The sequence below is a fragment of the Podarcis melisellensis genome (genome assembly GCF_964234715.1).
Source record: "Podarcis melisellensis genome assembly, chromosome: 10".
Taxonomy (NCBI): Eukaryota; Metazoa; Chordata; class Lepidosauria; order Squamata; family Lacertidae; genus Podarcis; species Podarcis melisellensis.
This window is the reverse complement of record NC_138542.1, coordinates 1,841,793-1,859,768: the sequence shown is the minus strand read 5'-3', so window position 1 is coordinate 1,859,768 and position 17,976 is coordinate 1,841,793. Positions and strand designations below refer to the sequence as shown.

The following is a 17,976-nucleotide window of genomic DNA, read 5'->3' as shown; positions in this document are numbered from 1 at the left end:
TTCCTGGTCAAAACCCAAAGCTGATGTAAAGAGTTGCACCACCATTTAAGGTGTTATCATCATATTATGATAGAATTCAAAACTTTGCCTTGCAGCCTAAGTCAGGCAGGCATCTCTAGCGGGTGGATTCAGGTGTCTGTGGATGCAGCCACAGACTTTTCAGGATTATTGGGTCGTTATATAAACTCCCAAGTCATTTGCAAATTAATTCCTTTTCATGCTCCTTCTTTGAGTCACATTTCATAGTTCTCTTTGGCATGTGCTGCTAATAAGCTTAAGCTGTTTAAAAAACATAGCAATGAATTCCTTTAGGTACAAAGTGTAGAAGATTTAAAATAGCTTATCCAGACCATTGTCTGAATTACTTGAGTTTGCTCTTCAGAGCTTCTGTGTCAGGAATAATTCTTATAAGCTATTTCCTGCAAATCACATTATTTTAGGAAAAGCCTGGGTTTGCAAAGAAGATACTAAGCAACTAATTCTTGAGCTGAATTGAACTAACAGTCTAACAAACAGGACATGTAAAATTACGAACAGCCCAACTTCTCCTCACACTCCTTTTATTCCCAACAGGCATGAACTCCTGCCAATACAGTGTCCCAAATTTTTATAGTACCAGCTGCTATGGCACAAACAGCTACAATCATAAATAACCATGGAAGGTCATGATGGAGGATGGGAAGGTTTCCCCATGAACATCCAGGGAAATGCTAAAAGTCTCTTAAAGTTGCCTGCATCTGTAGCCACAGAGGTATTGCTGATGAGACACGAGACCCATGTGCGAATAAGAGAGAGCCTTCTGCAGAGTTTCACACTATGTATGACACTGGGTCATGTTTAGTTCGCCCCAACCCGCTCCATAATATTATTTCATTCATTCAGCAGACGCATTATTGTATGCTTTAGCTCCCAAAGTGCTTACTTAAACATTTAAATTGAAGTTAAACAAAAAACTAAAACAACAATACAAACTGAACAGCAGTGGCGTAGCGTGGGTTGTCAGCACCCGGGGCAAGGCAAGTAATTTGCGCCCCCTAACCCGTGGATTTTAGCACTCGAGTGCGAGCGCGCCCCCCCCAGATGTTGCGGCCGGCCCTCCTGCACCCCCCCACGCTACGCCACTGGGGCTGGGGCGAGCGAAGGAGCCAAGGACCCCCCCTTAAGGCTCAGCAGGAATTTATTAAATTTATTATTTGCGGAGCCCCCGCGAGCCGAGGCAGCCGAAGCCCCCTCCCCTCGGGCGCCTCCCCGCCCCCTCCTCTCCTTGGGCTGTAGGTGGAGTCCGCGCTCCGAGGCGCTCCAGATCCGGGCTTGGCGAGCGCCTCTCCTCCTCCCGGCCGGGTCCGGGGGCTTCCAGCCGCGCTCCGTCCTCGCCCCCCCCCACGGCTGAGACTTGCGCTGAGAGCCGGAGCCAGCGGCGCCCCCTTCCGCCGGGAGACCCTTGCCCGCCCGCCGGCTTCCTCTCGGAGGGTTTTGGGGAGCGCAGGGCGCGGCGAGGCCCCTCGGAGCTCTCCTCCCTCCCAGTCGGCAGAAGCAGCCGCCGCCTGTGGCTGGGACGAGGGGATGGCGGCGGCGGGTGTGCGGAGGCTGCCCGTGCCCAGCCAGGCGGCGTCGGCGCTGCTGCAGCGGCTGCTCCTCCTGCGAGCAGTGAGTGGAGCGCAGCGGCGGCTGCGGCGGGGAGCCCGGCGGAGGAAGGAACTTGTCCCTTCCCTCTGGACTCGCGCCCCCCCAGATGTTGCGCCCGGTGCGGCCGGCACCCCTGGCACCCCCCACGCTACGCCACTGCTGAACAGCTAAGATTCCAGCATGAATCAAAACTGATTGGCTTAAAAGGTGTATTTTATTCTCCTGGCACCAAAAAGAAGCCAGACGCCAAATGAACACCCCTGTAGTGGAAGGACCAAAGACATCATCGATTGGACCCAGACGTCTGTTGATTTCAGTCCCATTGAAATCAATGGGGCAATTTAGTCATGACTGAAGTCCCACTGATTCAATGAATAGTACAAAGTGAAACTAATTTAATATGGATCCAAACCCCATGGAATTGCCAGCCACTAGTGCAGGGTGGTAGAAAGGGGACATATTGTATGATGGCATGGCACCGTGCAGTGAATTTCATAAGATGGTTCTTTTTTGCCAACCAATTTTCATTAGTTTTCAAAAAAATTAACGAATTTACATCCAATTAATACAATTTAATACAAATTTAAAGTTGCCTTCCCACCCTGTTTCTGCAGTGTTTCCCCTCCCTTCTTGCTGCACCATAGCACATACTTTGTTCTACTTTCCAATCCTTTACTTAAAATAGTTTAACATTTTATCATTATTTTTTCCTTTACCCTTTTCCATAAGTTGTTCATATTTCAGTTACTGCTAGTACTATTATTTAACTATAACATATTTTTGATAAATCCAGTCATAGAATCATAGAATGGTAGAGTTGGAAGGGTCCCCAAGGGTCATCTAGTCCAACCTTCTGCAATGCGGGAATCTCAGCTAAAGCATCCATGACAGATGACCATCCAACTTCTGCTTTAAAACCCCTAAGGAAGGAGAGTCCACCACCTCTTGTGGGATTTGTTCCCCTGCCAAACAGCTCTTACTGTCAGATAGCTTTTCTGAACGTTGAGTTGGAATCTCCTGCCTTGTAACCTGAAGCCCTTGGTTTGAGTCTTACCCTCCAGAGCAGGAGAAAACAAGCTTGTTCCCTCTTCCCTGTGACAACCTTTGAGATATTTGAAGATGGCTATCCTATCTCCTCTCAGTCTCCTCTTTTCCAGACTAAACAGACCCAGCTCCAAATGAAGCAGTAAACATCCTTCAAACTTCACTAACACACAACAAGATTGTTCCTGAAACCTTTTTCAACACCATATCAATAAGGGTGCCTTTTAAACTTTTAACCAATTATCCGAAATAAAAGGGGATCGGTCACTCATGCAACCGGTGTCTGAGGCTTTTCTCTGGCATGGAGTCATGCCTCCAGCAAAGATTTCCACCTCCAGGCTTCATAGGGTGTCCGCAGGTTCACATCACCCCCCCAAACTCCCCAGATTAGCCTCCTCTCCCCACTTCCCGCCAACCAGGCCTCCCCAGGGCTCCAGAGAGCCTCAGGGCTGCTACTTCCATGTCTGTGGCCAGAAATGGAAGTCTGAATTTCATCAGATGTCATTAGAGGATTGGGAGAACTAGACATGGTCTTGTTCTTTTTAGTGACAGCCTTTTGGAACACCTGATTCTACTCTCAAAGACATGGAAAACTTTGAAACAAGAAATTGAGAAAGAATAAGGCTTATAGTGTCAACAGCTGTTTCTGATGGTATAATATAGATCTGTCCCGTTAGCAAATTACCTTACCTTGAGGTCTCTGTGGACAATGCCCATTCTGTGAAGATAATACACAGCATCTAACACCTGCCGTATCAGAGTGCTGGCATCTTTCTCAGTGTAAAATCCTTTCTCTACGATGCGGTCAAATAGTTCACCTCCGGACACACTGTAAAAAACCATAAGGCATGGTAATGTTAATATAGGTTAGACAAACCATGGCAGGAACGTTAAAAGAAATAGAATCCTTTCTTTAGCCATTTCTTATGCATACATTCATGTTGATCTAGATTAGGATTATAAAACAGAGCTGAGAACTGGAATTTCCCCATTTACTAAAACGAATGAGCTTTTCTATTATTCTTCCTTGTTTGTTCTACATTGCTTTCATATTGATTCTTTGACTGTGATTGCAGGGGGTGGACTAGATGACCCTTTGGATTCCCTCCAGCCCTGTAGTTCTATGATTCTATGATTTCCTAGAAAATACAGTACATGCATTCAAATTGATGCTGATTTCAATGGGGAAACAATGGGAATGAAAAGGTCAGAAGATAACAGCAAAATTCACACACACTGCTTCAAAATATGAAAAGTGTTTTGCATTAAAATGATTCATCTGAAATTTTTCACAACTGATACTACTAATAATGGAATGATATGTTCACCTGGTACTTAGAGAGAACTTAAATAATGTATTAAAAGTCCAAATCACATTTCAGCAAATCAAGGACGATGCTCACATTTTTGCTTAAACTCACTGAAGATTGGTGAATTAGAAACACAATGAAGGGGTTGGGAAGAAGCAGAGATTGTAGATTTCTAGTTCCAGAAGAGAAGTTGTGTTTGAGGCTGGTTCATACATGATGGTATCTTTTCAAAGTCCATTTAGCCAGGTTTTTTGCTCTGTATGTGCTGTACAACATGAGGACACAGAGAAAAATACAACCATGTACAACCAGCAAACGACACAGAACACATGTGAACTCCATGTGAGTTCTTGCCTGAAAGTGCCTTCCATGTTTGAAATGTTTTATATATATATTATTAGCCCTTAGCAGCGACATAGCTAGGGGGGTGCGCAAGGGGTGGATTGCCATTTACCTTTGGGGCAGAAAGCCGGAGCTCAAGGTTGCAAAGGCAGGGCGTTATGGGCTGCACATGCAGGGTGCCAGAGCCACGTGACCCGAAAAAGCAGTGCAGGGCTGGCGCACGCCTGGCACATCCCCCTCAGCTGCCCTCCAACTGGAGGGAAACTGAGAGGGACGCAGTTGCTCTGGTGGCAAGCCTGGCCCTTAGCTTTTGGTAGCAAAGGAGGAGGAGGAGGAGGAGGAGGAGGAATGTGTTGTGGCACCTTGTGAACAGAATTCCTTGTGAAGTCATAGACAGCATGCTAATTTGTCAGATATTTTATTTACTTTCTGACTGACAACGTGAATCAACACATTTACTTTGGCTAGCCAATGCCAGCTCCCCCTTCCTTACTATGTTTTGTCACTAGCTGTGTTTTCTTATTCACACAACTTGTCTTCCCCATTTTTACCAGGTTCTCCTCTAGCGACAGCTCCGGAAAAACTGAACTCTACCCGTAATGTTACCAAGGGATCAGGCTCTCCTGAGTTTTCCTTACTTCCCTCCCCTGAGCCCTCAAGAAAAGCTCAAGAAAAGACCTTGCACTCCACCAAATACTCAGAGAAAGGCAGCCAAAGGAGCAAGCCAAGCCAGAAATTGAAGGCACAGGGGGAAACTGGGTGTATTGCATGATGTGAAGAGATGCTTAGAGCAACTGGCATTCCTCATCTCCCAGGAGATTTTGCAGCATTAGTATTTCAAGAACAGGAGCAAATGAATCCCCACTCACTTCAGAGTGCCATCATTCAATGTGCTATTACTTGTGTTACCTTTGGGCTTAGAATGTCCTTCACAGACCACAGAAGAAGCTAATAGTTGTGAACATGGTTACTCACCACCTGCCAATTGCTGCAGAGGAAGGACAATACTGTGCAAAGGTAACTAGAATGCAAGTGGCCTAATAGGAAACTTAAAATATGACTTTTCATTGTTCTACAAGGAATAACACAATGAGGAGTTCTAGAAGTGTTTTAAATGAAGAACAGACTTGGGAGGTTGTGGGCTGCTTCCTTGGAGGTTTTTAAGCAGAGATTGGATGGCCACCTGTCATGGATGCTTTAGTTGAGATTTCTGCATTGCAGGGGGTGGACTAGAGGACCCTTGGGTCCCCACTACTTAAATCCACTTAATTAAAAGCTGCTCTTTACTCAATTTCCCTTCCAGAGTTCTGTTTTATCACTTTGCGGTTCATGGTTTTCTTTCGAAATACTGCATATAATTTTCACCTTCTTGAGAAAAGAATTGCAAACAGCAGCAGCAGAAAGTGGGTTTTCCTGAGGCACTTTCCTCTCAATCAGTTAAGCTTCCCTGCAGGAAAGCCAGCAGGCAGAAGGCAATCCGTTTTGTATGTGAGGTATGTTGGTGAGCCTTTGTGATAAAAGACTGAGTGGAACAGGCAGGCCTTTGAGGCACCAATACAGTGGTACCTCGGGTTACAGATGCTTCAGGTTACAGACTCCACTAACCCAGAAATAGTACCTTGGGTTAAGAACAGTTTCAGGTTCTTAACCCAAGGTACCACTGTATGTGAAACTGTGGCACCAGACTCTCTCTGTGTAAATAATTTGATACTGGATATAATTCTCTGAACCACAATAATGACTGATTAGTTGCTGAGTTGTCATATCTGGGGGCCAACTTTGCACACCTTGTGTTATTTATTTATTTATTTAAATTAAATGCTGTACTCCACAAAGATTCAGGAGGGTAGAATGGAGAAATGTATATATATATAAATATGGGTAGAATGGAGAAATATACATATTAAAATATTTATTTCGTTATACTCCAAAGATTCAGCATGGGTGATATAAAAGAAGTAAATTATTTCTGTTAACATCTGGCTAAACAGCTTGTAATTACTCCAAAATATGCTGGTGAAGTGTTTGAGGATTACTTCTGTACATGTAGGATCTCTTCTGTTCACCATTTTTGTCTCAATATGGCAAGTGGTGTTGCCAGGTGATCTCTGAGACTGGACACCTATCTCTGTCTAGTCATATGTGATTTGTGAATTTGGTTGGTTTGACTAGTTCAGTAGTTGGTGTCTGCACTATTCTACTCTGTTCTGTGTGTGTTTAATTGGTCTTGGTCATTACTTCCTAATCCAATTCCTATAACAAAAGCCAGAAATAGAATGCAGGTAAGAACCAGGGATATGTTACAATTAGCTAGAGGTTTGAGTTCCTGTTTGTGGGATGAAATGCTTCTGGCAGAATGATTTACCTTTACTTCACTACCGTGGTCTTATGACCAGCCACAGGGAGTTCAAGGTGAAGAAAATGGACTTGAATGCTCTTTCACTGAAGACAGGAAACGTGGTTTCCTGCCAAGTAAGAAATGGAAGAAAGCTTTTCTCTTTATTGCAGCAATAAGAGCATCTCCTTGTAGACAGTATCCACCTTGCAGCTGTTGTTGCTATCAAATCTGAATGGACATTCACTTATCAAGCAGTCTGGATTTTTTTTTACCTTTGTGAGTTAAAACAGAATGTAATTAAGCTGAGAGTGATTACTTGAAGGAGATTCAAGCTAGCAGTGACTCTGGTGCTATGCAAGTGACTGGAGTAATGTTTAAAAAGATAGTAACTTTGGATTTAGGGACGCGGGTGGCACTGTGGGTTAAACCACAGAGCCTAGGACTTGCCGATCAGAAGGTCGGCGGTTCAAATCCCAGCGACTGCTAACCTAGCTAGCTCCTGCTAACCTAGCAGGTCGAAAGCACGTCAAAGTGCAAGTAGATGAATAGGTACTGCTCCAGCGGGAGGGTAAACAGCGTTTCCGTGCACTGCTCTGGTTCGCCATGCTTAGTCATGCTGGCCACATGACCCGGAAGCTGTCTGCAGACAAACGCCGGCTCCCTCGGCCAATAAAGCGAGATGAGCGCCGCAACCCCAGAGTCGGTCACGACTGGACCTAATGGTCAGGGGTCCCTTTACCCCTTTACCTTTACCTAACTTTGGATTGAGGTGGGCACATATCTTTTGGGCTCTGTGGATATTCAGTTTTCACAGACGTGGAGGAGCCCTGGGCAGAACAAGCTGCCACCGGCCGCCTTCCCCAAATCTAGTCTCTGGATACACCACAGGCATCATCTAGGCAACAAGACGTGTTTCTCTCCTAAAGGCAGGCTGCACTCCAGAGAGTAGAGGAGACAGGGAATGCAGCTGCTGACTGATACCAAGATAATCTAGATATCAAATTGTACAAGTCAACATCATTTAAAAATAAATAAATGTTACTGTCATCACTTCATCTGTCTGAAATTCCCTCCCAGAACTTCTTTCTGGTGCCACCACTCCTTTTCTTTCGAATTTTGCATAAATTTCCTTTCTTTACACAATGTCTTTGGCTTAATCTAGCATTCTTTACCTTCAAATGAAACCAAGTCCCAGTAGGTGTAACTGCATTTGGTCACAATCATCTCTTGCTTCTTTCTCCTTCCTTTTGCTGTTTTCATCCCCTGCTTAAATGTAAATTGTAAGCTTCTCAGGGAAGGCTCCTGGCTTTTAAAACTGTGGTTTCTGTTTCCAGATCTACTGTGATTCAAACTGGGAGGCTGGGGGTGCTGTTGGCAGTGAGCCACTGGCTTGGGGGTGCCCGGGGAGGGGAAGGGTGAAGCAGAATGGCTTGTGCAGCACCTAGCACAACTCTCTCCCAGAGATAGTTCACTGGTGCCTCCAGACTAATCCGGGATAAAAATACTTCCAGGTTAAGGCTTCAGTGACCTGAATAACCTCTCACTTGGCATCTGCTCTGTGTTTTTCCAAGCTTTGCTCCCTGTTATCATTCATTCTACCCACAAGGTTACCCAGTTGCAGCCACAAGAGTTGGCAGATTAAACCCAGAAGAGGCCTTCCTGAGCATCTATGAACGGCTGGTTACTTTCAGTCAAGGTCTTAGAAAGGTAAAGGTAAAGGTACCCCTGCCCGTACGGGCCAGTCTTGACAGACTCTGGGGTTGTGCGCCCATCTCACTCAAGAGGCCAGGGGCCAGCGCTGTCCGGAGACACTTCCGGGTCACATGGCCAGCGTGACAAAGCTGCATCTGGCGAGCCAGAGCCGCATACGGAAACGCCGTTTACCTTCCCGCTGGTAAGCGGTCCCTATTTATCTACTTGCACCCGGAGGTGCTTTCGAACTGCTAGGTTGGCAGGCGCTGGGACCGAGCAGCGGGAGCGCACCCCGCCGCAGGGATTCGAACCGCCGACCTTTCGATCAGCAAGTCCTAGGTGCTGAGGCTTTAACCCACAGCGCCACCTGCGTCCCAGTCAAGGTCTTACAGTACCTTTAATTAGCAGAAGTGCTGAAATTGAACTTCCTTTATTTTTTTCTTTTTACTGCATTCGCTTTTAGAGTACAAATATTTGTTCTTTCTTTAAAAGGAAATATGTCATTCATCTGTCTTTGAAATTCAGCATGGGGGGGGGGCAAATCCCATTCCATATTTCTTCCCTGTTCATAGGGCAGCTTGGCATAATCCTTGTATATCCTTAAAATAATGTGAGACAAATGTAATGGAAAGCTGGCCAGTACGCATTCACTTCCTTTTGAAAGGTAGACAAGGAAAGCTGTTTCTACATTTTGTTAATGCAAAGGCACCTCTCTTGTCTCCAATTTCAAAGGTTTGTGGGATTTGAAACATGAGAACATGCATGAGAACAGACTGAAGCCCAGCAGCAAATATCATCATCGTCGTCCTTGGACTAGGAAATAAAATCACCAGCAGAAACACAAATATTTTAATGGTACCAGGTGAGCATGACTTCTTCAAAGATTTCCAAAATATGCTAAGAAGAAGAAGAGGAGGAGGAGAAGGAGAGAACAAGGATTCTTTAAATTGTTATTATTATTGTTGGGGATTGCTAAACAAAAGTATATGTGATTTTTATTTGTCTTGATATGGTTCTTCTTCAGTAGGGTCTGCACAGTACATGACCACAAGGTAAAATGTTTGATACTTTTAATAAATAATATCCCTATTTCCAACTACACTTTCCCCATCAGTAATAAAAAAGGTTGCCTGTTCACTGCAACGCAGTGTAGGTTTTCCTTATGGAGTTGTGCACTCATATAAACCACATGGAAGAATTTAGTTTCAGGATTGTCCTTTAAGTCATTTCAGCATTTCCTTTCAGCAATTTCCTCACAAAAAAGTCTGTAAGTGGAGCAGGTGCCCAGCAGGGCTATACAGCAAGAACCTGACCATTCTAGTGTGTTCTGTGTTTCCCATCCTTCCTGGAAAGCTTCTTGGAAGCTTTTAATGTTTGATGTATCGCAGTATTTTAATATTCTTTTGGAAGCCGCCCAGAGTGGCTGGGGAAGCCCAGCCAGATGGGCGGGGTATAAATAAATTATTATTATTATTATTATTATTATTATTATTATTATTATTATTATTATTATTTTGTGACCATTTCCTCTTCAGGGTGAGATGAGTGTAGTTCAGCAGATGGCTTGTAGGACTTGGGAGAACAGAGTCCAAATTCCCACTAAGCCATGGAACAGACTGGGTGTTCTTGGGCCATTCATGGTCTCTCAGCCTAACCTACCTCACAGGGCTGATGTGAGGATATAATGGGGAAAGCCATGTGCACCACCCTTGAGCTCCTTGGAGAAAAGGTGGAATATAAATGCAATAAGTAAATAAATGTTGCTGGACATGCCTGGGATTGGCTGGAAGCCAAATGCTTAATAGCATTGGCAAGTCTGAGGGGGACGACTAACACACATTCTACAATGTGGCGGCAGCAGTTTGGAGACCTATTTGCCACATCTCTTCCAAGCCACTTTCACCAGACAGGTGCGGATGCCTTTACTTTCTGCTCTCCCCACACCCACTGCACTCCCTTAAGGCTAAGCATTCTCTGTCCCCAAAGCTATTTTTATACTTCCATCATCATGCATGCTGCTTTACGCTCTACGTGGGGCTGCCCTTGAAGCTGTCCCTGAAACTCCAGCGGGTGCAGAATGCTGCAGCGAGGCTCCTCACGGGGTCTCTGCCATGGGAGCATATTCACCCAGTGCTTTTCAAGCTGCACTGGCTCCCGGTGGAGTACAGGGTCAGATTTAAGGTGCTGCTTTTGACCTTTAAAGCCCTTCACGGCCTAGGACCCTCGGACCTACGGGACCGCCTCTCCCGGTATGCCCCACGGAGAGCCTCAAGGTCCATAAATAACAACACCCTAGTGGTCCTGGGCCGTAAGGAAGTTAGATTGGCTTCAACCAGAGCCAGGGCCTTTTCAACTCTGGCCCCGACATGGTGGAACGCTCTGCCTCATGAGACCAGGGCCCTGCAGGATCTGATTTCTTTCCGCAGGGCCAGTAAGACAGAGTTGTTCCGCCTGGCCTTTGGCTTGGAGCCAATTTGATTCCTTCCCTCTTTCTTTTCCTTCTCCTCCTGCGATGAGGCTACATTTTAATATTTTAATGTTCCATTATTTTAATGTTGTATTTTATTTTTGTTTTTAAGTTGTAATCATTCATCTTGTTATTATTATTGCTTGTAAGCCGCTCTGAGCCCAGCCTTGGCTGGGGAGGGCAGGGTATAAATAAATTATTATTATTATTATTATTATTATTATTATTATTATTATTATTATTATTATTATTATTTACAGGAAAACAGGCTGAAATTCATCATGGAGCAATCAACAGAGGAAAGGGATATACATGGAAGCAATACCATATGTGGTTATTCCAGTTACATGTGCTTATGCCTAGCAACAGAATGAGTCACGCCAGGACAGGGGGCTTTGGGGGTGGGTGGCGTTGAGAAGAGCTGTTTGGCAGGGGAACAGACTCCCTTGGGAGGTGGTGGCCTCTCCTTCCTTGGAAGCTGTATGGTCTAGTTGAGATTCCTTCAGTGCAGGGGGTTGGACTAGATGACCCTTGGTGTACCTTCCAACTAGACCTATGGGATTTGGAAGAAATACAAGGCAGTACCATACATGTGTTCTGAGAGAAAGATTAGTTCCTGAGGGAACCTGTCAGCTCCAGGTATTCACCATCTCTTGCACCTGAGTACCTGACATGTTTGCATACCTGGGTCCTTATGAAAACTAGCACAACTAGAACCAGTGGCGTAGCGTGGGGGTGCCAGGGGTGCCGGCCGCACCGGGCGCAACATCTGGGGGGGCGCGAGTCCAGAGGGAAGGGACAAGTTCCTTCCTCCGCCGGGCTCCCCGCCGCAGCCGCCGCTGCGCTCCACTCACTGCTTGCAGGAGGAGCAGCCGCTGCAGCAGCGCCGACGCCGCCTGGCTGGGCATGGGCAGCCTCCGCACCCCGCCGCCGCCATCCCCTCGGCCCAGCCACAGGCGGCGGCTGCTTCTGCCGACTGGGAGGGAGGAGAGCTCCGAGGGGCCTCGCCGCGCCCTGCGCTCCCCAAAACCCTCCGAGAGGAAGCCGGCGGGCGGGCAAGGGTCTCCCGGCGGAAGGGGGCGCCGCTGGCTCCGGCTCTCAGCGCAAGTCTCAGCCGTGGGGGAGGGCGAGGACGGAGCGCGGCTGGAAGCCCCCGGACCCGGCCGGGAGGAGGAGAGGCGCTCGCCAAGCCCGGATCTGGAGCGCCTCGGAGCGCGGACTCCACCTACAGCCCAAGGAGAGGAGGGGGCGGGGAGGCGCCCGAGGGGAGGGGGCTTCGGCTGCCTCGGCTCGCGGGGGCTCCGCAAATAATAAATTTAATAAATTCCTGCTGAGCCTTAAGGGGGGGGGGGTCCTTGGCTCCTTCGCTCGCCCCAGCCCCAGTGGCGTAGCGTGGGGGGGGTGCAGGAGGGCCGGCTGCAACATCTGGGGGGGGCGCGCTCGCACTCGAGTGCTAAAATCCACGGGTTAGGGGGCGCAAATTACTTGCCTTGCCCCGGGTGCTGACAACCCACGCTACGCCACTGACTAGAACCACTCCAAGGAAGATGTTATCTTGACTCCTAGATATTAAGAGTATGACAATCTTACGCAAGAGGGATGCTGCCTGAAAATACGAGACTAGCTTTCTCCATAACTGAGGTTGATGACTACATGAGAAATGAAGTCTGCCACAGTCTGTCACAGTCTGTCTTTTAGCACAGGAAGAGAATACAGCTCCTAGGATTTCCCCCCAAGCCTCACCAAAAGGGCTTTGCATTTTGCTCTTTCCCCAGGTAAGTACATTCCATAACTATTTCTGTAACTCCCCAAAGAGACCATTACCTCTTTAGTGGGCATTTGCAAATCAGTGCATTCTTTTCATTCCATGTCACATAACTAGTCTTGACATACAGAAAATTACTGGTAACACTGGTGAGAAACCCAGTTCCATAACATACAGAACATTTGCTGCGTGCCATTCAGATAGAAGGCCATAAGTCACCCACAGACAGGTTAAATATCAAAGCAGGACATTTACAGGTATAATGCCAACTACTGTTATTCATACTATTATTATTCTAATAAATTAAGGTGACATTTTAGAGCTTTAGTTGATATATGAAGTGATACGCCCCCATCTGCTCTTTTAATTAGTCCCATTCAAAAATGAAAAATGTATTTGTACTTCTCAACAGTTTCCCATAGGAGGAGCCAAAACACTGCTGTAATCTTCTGTGCTTAATATTTGAGATCTTTAAGGAGAAATCTACCCTGTGTCTAGTATTGTTGTTTTCAGCCACCAGCCATCAAATAACAGTTACAAGTTTAACTCTAAAATAAAGTGCTTCCCAATTTAGAAAAAATATTGTTTTCAGGAATTTTACACACACACAAACACATGGAAAGAAAGAGATATTTAGATTCCATCTGAAAACATAACTCTATGAATTGAGAACCAAATATCCTTGAACAATATGCTTGTGTCTCAGGTCTTCAATTTTTGAGTATGTTGTTAATGCAGTTTCCATTAATGTTGATTAAAGGTGATAAGAGTTTGCACAGGAAAACTCGCAATATCAATATCAACAGAAGATCTTGTGATAAAAGAGACTCCGCAATTCTCCTTATGATTTTATCCATTTCTGCCAATACATTTTATTTTCCTTGCAGATAACTGAAGTTTGCATCCTTCGTATATTTTCAGCTTCTAGCTGTACATCTTGAAACTTTTAATCAGGTCTCCCCATGTTTACAGAAGTTCATCTGAGATCTTATCCACAGAGAGATCCATGTTCTATAGATTATGACTTGCTAAGTTAACATCTATTCAAAAATAATGTATAAACTGCACAATGTATAAACTGCACAATGTATAATGTATAAATGAATCTCTCTATTCATTAGAAATTCTTGGATATACTGTATTGCAATTTTTATTTTAAAGAGCAGATCATTGAATGTGAGACAGTTAACATTAACTACATGATAACAGCTTACCAGAGCTACTTCTGTGAAACAGAATTTAGCTATGTACTTACCTGTTTTCTCAGCATCTCATTTCTCTCTACCTTTATGTCTAATTAGCTTAAGACTAGTCAGCAGGCTGCCCAAGAAGAACATCTGACATTCTGACTATGGGGCTTCTGGACCATGGCTCATGGGCTACATGGGCCAGTGACACATTCAAAGTGTGTAAACTGTAAAGAAGCCTGAGCACTCCAGCAATCACAGCGGTGCTGGGGTCACCTATGCAGGTGGAAAACGTGCTTAACAAGTTCCTGTATTCATAGATAGGCAGGCACATAACAGCATCTCCATGCCGGTTAAGATGGAGGCCACAAATAGCACAAGGTATGCTGTGACCTAGGAACACTGTGAAAACAGTTGATACAGGAAGTAATAATTAGGTGGAAGTAACATTACATTAGGGAACCAGATCTTCATAATTTTAGGGTGGAAGCGAACACACTGCATTTGGGTTATATGAACTATCTTCTCCCCCCCCACCCCCGTGCCCCCAATTAAGCTCTAGGGAAAGTCCCTGAAGGACTTTTTCAACCTTAAAAGCTAATAATTTAGGGGTGTAAATTTAACTGGCCAAATGCACATATAGTGCTAGGGTGCAAAAGGCAGGCATCCCAACTGCAGCACGGGAAAAGTAAGACAAAGTGCTGAACCAGCCCATGATTCACCAGGCAATGCAAGTATTGCGTAAGTTGTGAAGCTGAGCTTGAGTTGCAGAAGAAAAAAATGCAGATGGTCTTGATCTGGATGGATGGTTGTACCTGAAGCTGCTACTTTGGATGAGATCACTGAGTCACAGATCAGCCTTACATCTCAGCTGTCAGCTGGAAGGATCTTAAAGGAGCCAAATCACTGCTCCAGTGCCCCTGAGTCCTTGCTAGGAATGTCTCCTGCCCTTGCAGTGGCTTTGAGCAGCTAGAGACAAAGCTTCAGGCTTTGCACAGAGAAGTCACAGTTACTGTGGGAGCAAAGTCAGATCCCTTTCCTTTTGCCCCATTGACCCCACACAGTTCTCTCCAGATGTGGAGAGAGAACACGACACTCTCCACCCATCTGTTTAGCCACGGACACTCAATCCTTCCACTAGCAGCCACTGACTTTCCTTTCAATGGACGCAGAAAGAGACCCTGTCACAGATCTGTTCTGTCAGCTATTCATCCTTTCTGCTCCCAATTGGTTCTCTTTTCCCTTTCCTCTCCTTTCCTCTGTAACGCTACCTGTAGCCTGGAAGCCTGAGGGCAGAGCCAGTGTTATTTATAAATTTTGTACAGTGTCTAGCAATTTTAGTACTTTCACAAGCAAGCAACAGAGGTGTACCTTGAGCAAGCTCTGCATTTGGAAAATGTTTGTTATGCTCATGCAAACTTACACGTGGAAGAAGTTTCTGTACCCATGAATATGTGGGCAGATAACTACATCCTCTTGACTATTCAGATTGAGGCCACAAATGATTTGGATAGAGTTGCAGCAAGCTCAAGGTACATGGGGTACTCTTGCCAGCTTCTTCCTTTTAGAGGGTTAAAATACACTTGACCTTGACTGCATAGTTCTGCTCTGAGAGTGTGGGGTGTTTTGATTTTGCACAAATTGCCAATACATTCCCCCCCCCACCCACAAATTAAGATTGAAAAACTCATATGAGGGCTATGGCACTTTAGCTTATTGTCTCTCACTGTGGCCCCAATTGGGGTCAGATTGGGGACCCACACTTGGAATTTATATGGCAAAAGGTGAAGTCCAACTGAAAAGAATGGTGTGCTGTTGTTTCTTGCAATGCAATCCTGATCCACACTTGGGACTGTATGGTGGGGGGGGGGGGGAGAACCTGCACTCAAAGGCAGAGCTATGCACTCATGTGTAGTTTGGCTCCTGAGAGTTGCTGTGGATTGTTGTTGGCCAATGAAGACAATGGAGTGTGCTTCTGGAGGTGAAGTCAGCTGCATTAGCAGCATTGAAGTGACCTCCCCAAGGCTCAGGTCTGGGCAGTGTGTCTGGAGGTCCTGGGCTGCCTAGATGGCAAGGCCCCCCCTCAGCCTTGCTGATGTGGTCCAAAGAAAAGCAGAGGGAGACGTTTGGCAATCAGTTGTAGAAATACTTGGACTGTTAAGTTGGGGGCGAACATATCGACACAGCGATTCTTCCAAAGCAGCTCTTTATTTGTAAGCTGGAACAGAACTGAACTGAGGAGCTCAGTCAGCCTGCTTATATAGAGCTCCACTAGAATGCAACAGTAACCATTTTCTGTAACTAGCCAATCACTGAATGTCACTTTCGATCCTTCATTTGCATACAAACTATCCAATCACTGAACGTCACTTTTGATCCTTCATTTGCATAACTATCTACAGTATCCCCCTACTGGCCCAGGGTGAGAACTTCAGTACATAACATGAACTGCCTCTCAGTCTCTAACTGAATTCAGCACAGCTGAATCTCTACAAAGGCGCACAGTGCCCTTCAGAATGAAATTGCACTTTCATAACAATTTCACTGAAAACTTTTAGTGCACCAACATCATACAACTAATAATCAGGCACATTCATTCCCAGTTGGGAAAACTGCTGGTACCTTCAACAAATGCAGTGGATCTGTCAGCTGTGTTCTGGGGCTGGTTAATTAGAAGATAAATTGCATAAGGAGAAACAAATCTATGTCTCAGCTGTTTAATTATTAATATGCCTAATGAGAGAGAAACTATAGGGGAAAGCAGGGAGCAGCTCTAAACCTTTCAGGGATAAAAAAGTAAGTTAATAGGAATCCTACAGTGTGCTAATTTAGTTGGCTATTAAATTTTTAGCCTAAATAGCTCCTGGCTACTTAGCTACTCAACAAATATATATTTCTTTTTAACTTCTAACATGCTATACTATATTATATTGATGTACACATTTATGGTAACAAATTTAAATATAAGCAAAAGCTAGTTAACCTATCTGTAAAATCAGGTAAAGCGAAGTTTTCCAAATGTCAGGAGCTTCTCAGAACAGAATCAAAACAAGACATAGCGGGTAATTCCTAATCTTTTGGCAGACCAACTCTATGTTACAGAGATGTCTGAAAATGTAACACAAAGGCTGGCAATATTAACCGCCCCATGTGGGAATCCCTTGAAGGTGACCCCAGTGTCTGGAGACAGTCAGATCATATATCCACAGCAGTGACCAGGGGAGAAATGACCCCTGGGAGGAGCACAGAGAGGAGAAACGCCCTGGTGCACCTGCAGCAGCACAACCGCACACCTTCACCTGCCCCAGCTGCAACAAAAGAGGTGGCTCCTACATTGGTCTCTACAGCCACAGCAGGCGCTGATCATCTCCAGTGGTCTGACTTCACCCCAAAAGGCACACTCTTCCATTGTCTTCTGAGACAGGCAGACAGATGCCAACTAGTAACTTTACCTGTTAAATCATGCAGGGCATTTCTATACTATGTTAACATCCAGGCTGCAACCCTGTACACACTTCCCTTGTTGAAATGCCTATCCAATGCAATAAGATTTACTTCTGTGTAGCCATGCAAAGGACTGCACAATCACTTTTTGGGAAGCCCTAGAAATGGTTGTTCTGTTCAGGATGGACTAAGGATCTCTAACAGGATCCTTTGGGGAAAGCCATGACTACAGGTAGACATGTTGAGAATGTGGATAGAACGTTTGAGAACACCTGATTTACCAAATTACTATGGCTGTTCCAGTCCCTTTGAAAGGACTGGGCAGAAAAACATATACACCATTTGGGCCATTCATCCTTATAATGCAATCCTTACAGATTGTTCTGCTCCCTTGTCCCCCACTGTTCTAAGCCTTGCCATGGCTATCTTTATTTATGTTAGCAAGAGATTACCTCTAGATGAGCCAGCCCTCCAATGGTGGTTGTTTGAATCACCATGGGATTCCATCATTGCTGGGGGTTAGACTAGATCAGTGTTTCCCAACCTTGGGCCTCCAGCTGTTTTTGAACTACAATTCCCATCATCCCTGACCACTGGTCTTGCTAGCTAGGGATGATGGGAGTTGTAGGCCAAAAACATCTGGAGGCCCAAGGTTGGGAAACACTGGACTAGATGACCCTTGGGGTCCCTTCCAACTATGATGCCATGCTGAATTACCCGGAGGAGCATGGCACTCAGACCTCCTTTACTAAACCACTTAC

At 45.5% G+C, this 17,976-nt stretch overlaps 1 protein-coding gene across 1 annotated transcript in view; it reads right to left on the bottom strand.

Annotated features, from left to right (window-relative positions):
• Positions 1-17,976, bottom strand: part of CAMK1D (calcium/calmodulin dependent protein kinase ID) — a 203,884-nt gene that overhangs the window by 23,875 nt on the left and 162,033 nt on the right. The window contains exon 4 of the mRNA XM_081927849.1: positions 3,361-3,499. Within this exon, the coding sequence (XP_081783975.1) occupies positions 3,361-3,499 (139 nt within the window). The remainder of the gene's footprint in view (positions 1-3,360; positions 3,500-17,976) is intronic.